The 4,198-nt window shown below is 52.9% G+C and overlaps 1 protein-coding gene across 1 annotated transcript; it reads left to right on the top strand.

Annotated features, from left to right (window-relative positions):
- The first annotated feature begins 2,362 nt into the window (after positions 1–2,362).
- On the top strand, positions 2,363–3,404 carry PSORS1C2 (psoriasis susceptibility 1 candidate 2). The gene is made up of 2 exons (XM_003788992.1): positions 2,363–2,417; positions 3,049–3,404. Exons 1-2 carry the CDS (start codon positions 2,363–2,365, stop codon positions 3,402–3,404), a joined length of 411 nt encoding a protein of 136 aa, XP_003789040.1.
- The last annotated feature ends 794 nt before the right edge of the window (positions 3,405–4,198 follow it).

The following is a 4,198-nucleotide window of genomic DNA, read 5'->3' as shown; positions in this document are numbered from 1 at the left end:
GTTGCAGCCGTCATTGTTGTTTTGGCGGGCCCGGGCTGGATTTGAACCTGCCACCTTAGGTGTATGTGGCTGACGCCTTAGCCACTTGAGCCACAGGCGCCGAGCCTGGATGTACATTTTAAAGAGATTTTTTGGCTGGTTGTGGGGGATGGGTTTGGGTGTAGGGGAGGGGTGAATAGAGGGAGCAGAGGGGCCAATTAGAAGGGTGGGGGAGGCTGGAGGAGAGATGGTGGCTCAGGACAGTGGGTTGAGTTTGGATGAGGGGTGAATGGGGGGCCAGGGAGCCTTGCAGGTGGATGGGAAGGAATGAAGGTTTTAACGTGAGGTAAACCAAAGTGGACAGTGGTGTCCTCTACTGCAGGGGGAACAGACCATTTGTTGTGGGGAACAACCTGAGGGGGAATGGAGTTCTCTTTTGAACACATTACTTCTGAGAGGTTTATGGACCTCTAGTCAGAAAGGTCCTTAAAGAAAAGTTTCTATGGGTGGCTCACCCCGTAATCCTAATACTCCAGGAGGCTGAGGCAGGTGGATTTCCTGAGCTCACAGGTTTGAGACCAGCCTGAGCAAGAGCAAGACCTCCTCTCTAAAACTAGCCAGGTGTGTGGTGGATGCCTGTAGTCCAGCTACTTAGGAGGCTGAGGCAAGAGAATCCTCTGAGCCCAAGAGTTTGAGGTTGCTGTGAGCTATGATGCCACAGCACTGTACCAAGGGCAACAAAATGAGACTCTGTCTCAAAAAAGAAAAGGTTCTAGGGTGGCACCTGTGGCTCAGTGAGTAGGGCGCCAGCCCCATATACTAAGGGTAGTGGGTTTGAGCCCAGCCCCAGCCAAACTGCAACAAAAAATAGCCAGGCGTTTTGGTGGGCGCCTGTAGTTCCAGCTACTCAGGAAGCTGAGGCAAGAGAATCACCTAAGCCTAAGAGCTGGAGGTTGCTGTGAGCTGTGTGACACCATGGCACTCTACCAAGGGCAAAGGAGTGAGAGACTCTGTCTCTACAAAAAAAAAAAAAAGAAAGAAAGAAAAGAAAGAAAAAAAGGTTCTAGGGCAGTGGTTCTCAACCTGTGGGTCACAATTCCTTTAGACTGTATTAAAGGTTTGCAGCATTAGGAAGGTTGAGAACCACTGTTCTAGGGGGACCTCTAAGACAAGGGATCTGAGATCTTTTCTTTTTTTTTTTTTTTTGGAGACAGAGCCTCAAGCTGTCCCCCTGGGTAGAGTGCCATGGCATCACAGCTCACAGCAACCTCCAACTCCTGGGCTCAAGTGAGTCTCCTGCCTCAGCCTCCTGAGTAGCTGGGACCACAGGCGCCTGCCACAACGCCCAGCTATTTTCTTGGTTGCAGCCGTCATTGTTGCTTGGTGTGCCCAGGCTGGAATCAGACCCGCCACCTTAGGTGCATGTGGCTAGCGCCTTAGCCACTAAAGCCACAGGCCCTGAGCCAAGGGATCTGAGATCTAAAGGACTAGGGGAGGGAGGAGATAGGCATGAGAGAGTTGGAGCCAAGGACCAGAGGATAGGCCAGAGGGGCAGAGAGGAGAACTGCTGAGGGAGGGGGAAGAGGCTGAAGTTACAGGAGGGAGGCAGCTACTTCCTGAGCCTCTGGGCAAGGACTGATGTAACCAGCCCTAGGTGGGAAGAGGGAACCTGGAGATCCTAGTGTGTCTCCTTCCTCTTCTGTAGTCATCCAAGTGGCTCCCGGATGGAATTCCTCAGACGTCACTGTTCGGGAGGCCCCCTGCATGCCTGAAGAAGGCACATGCTGGAGAGCAGCATACCTGGGTCCTTGGGGGGCAGGAAGTGCCAGGGAAAGAAGAACGCTCCAGGAAGGAGAGGGACCAGTCAGCATGTGGGTGGGTGGGGAGGCTGGAGTTCCAGCTGACACTGTCCCAGCTTCATCCCAGGTTTCTTAGGCACCCCCAGCCCACGCCTGCCCAGGCGTCCTGCCTCCTAGCCCCTATAATTATGGTGCTTCCCCACGTGCAGTTTGCTCCCATTCTTGGGCTTCCAGCAGCTGCAAGGGAAGAAAGGCGGACATCCCTGTGATTATGGAGATGCCAGGTGGGTACTGATTACTGCAAGGTGTGAAACAAAAGTGGGGTGACCCCGGGTCTGGGTCACTGATAGGGAGAGCCAAGCAGCTGGGTCCTGGGCTCAGAGACTAAACCGAGGGACGCTGCCATCAGAGGTTACATGCTAGCCTCCAAACAGGTTTGACCAGTTTGGTTCTGGTTCCTTGTTTCATTGGGCCAGCCTGTCCCCAGAAACTGGCCTCCTCCTCTCCTTCCTCCCCTATAAAGCCTCTGGGGTTCCCAATCACCCAGACTCAGCCCGCCCCAGCTTTAGGGGCAGGAGACAGCCATGTTGCTGAACTGGAAGCTACTGGGGGTCCTGGTCCTTTGCCTGTATGCTGGAGGTGAGCTGGGAGCAGAGGTCAGGAGCGCAATTTGGGAGATGAGGGATGGTCACTACAAGTGAGGGTGACCACTGAGAAGGAAGGGGATGAACTAAACGCATGGAGTGGGAGAGATTCTGGGAATTCGCATGAGGGGAAGGAAGAGTTAAGGGGTTGCAGGTAGATGCATTTTGGCTCAGAATAAATGTTTTGCTGGCCCAGGTAGCTCCATGTGATGACTTAAGTCAGGGTTTTGATGTGTGGGGTAAGTAACCATTGGGACCTGTATTAAGGAGGGTGGGGTCACTGTAAAGGTGGGATCTGGGTACTGATGGAACCAAGGTATAGAACATGTTGGGGTGCATGGGGAGGCCCAACCAGGTTTGGAGCTTGTTTATGGAGGTCCTATCAGTTTAAAGTTGGTCAAGGTAATGGTTCAGATTAGTGGTGGTGGTGATGGTCATGCCATTTTAAGATAATTTTAGTATTTGTAAATATCTAGAGAGCTCTTTGAGAGAGACTTTTGAGGCCTGTCTGCGGCATCAGCTCCGGCTCCCAGAAAGGCAATGCCTCCTGGGTGTATAGCTGAGGTAGAGGCGGGAAAGAGGTCTGGCCTTCACCACCCCTTACCTTTCCCTTTCCTCCGCTACAGGCATCTCAGGCAGTGGGGACCACCCCTCTCTCCCACCCATGGAGGCTCAAGAGGAGGAAGGCTCCCCAACATTTCCTCAGGCTTCACCAGTCCCTGGGGACCCCTGGCCAGGGGCACCTCCTCTCTTTAAGGATCCTCCGCCTCCAGGCTCCAGTCGCCCTTGGAGAGACCTTCCTGAAGCTGGAGTCTGGCCCCCTGAGCCGCCCAGAACTGATCCACCTCAACCTCCCCGGCCTGATGACCCCTGGCCAGCAGGACCCCAGCCCCCAGAAAACCCTTGGCCCCCTGCCCCAGAGGTGGACCACGGAGCTCAGGTGGAGCCAGACCTTGACCCACCCCAGGAAGAGTACCGATAAGGAGATGTCCAGAGCTGCCCCTGCTCCCAGGCATCTCCAGGAACAGTACACCCAAGCCTGTCTCCATCCTCTGACTTCCCCTAAGTTCTACCCAATTTAGCCTACCTCCTTAAGTCTCTTCCTCATTCCCTCAACATTCGCAAAGTGTTGTTCTCAATATTTTCTGTCGCCTCCTGAGGTCTATATTTGGCCATCATATTTCCCCTCTATTTTTCTCTGAAAGCCTAAGCATACACTTCTACCTCGTATCCCATCCTCTGCTGCTGCCAACTTCCTCCCCAAGTTCTGTGCCCCACCCGGGACCTCGGGGCAGGGCTGCTAGCGCTGTGCTCCCTGCTGCCACCTGGCGGCCTACTACTGGGAACTATCAGTAGACAATGATGGTGCTTCTGAGAAATGGAAAAATAAAAACTCTTAATTCTGACTCTCTAGGCTGCTGCTTCTTCACCTATAGTTAGGTTAGTTAGTTTTTTTGTTTGTTTGTTTGTTTGTTTGTTTTTGTTTTTGTTATGTTTTGTTTTAGAGACAGACTCTCACTTTATTGCCCTTGGTAGAGTGCCATGGCATCACAGCTCACAGCAACCTTCAACTCCTGGGCTTAGGGGATTCTTTTTTCTCAGCCTCCCGAGTAGCTGGGACTACAGGCGCTGGGCTAGTTTTAGAGACAGGATCCTTCTAGCTCAGGCTGGTCTCAAACTCCTGAGCTCAGACAATTCACCTGCCTTAACCTCCCAGAGTGCTAGGATTACAGGTGTGAGCCACCATGTCTGGCCAAAATGTAATTTTAAACAAGT

Source organism: Otolemur garnettii, unplaced genomic scaffold (assembly GCF_000181295.1).
Source record: "Otolemur garnettii isolate 467f Iridium unplaced genomic scaffold, OtoGar3 scaffold00031, whole genome shotgun sequence".
NCBI classification, from domain to species: Eukaryota; Metazoa; Chordata; class Mammalia; order Primates; family Galagidae; genus Otolemur; species Otolemur garnettii.
Note: the sequence above shows the minus strand (reverse complement) of the source record. Positions and strands in the feature narration are given on the sequence as shown.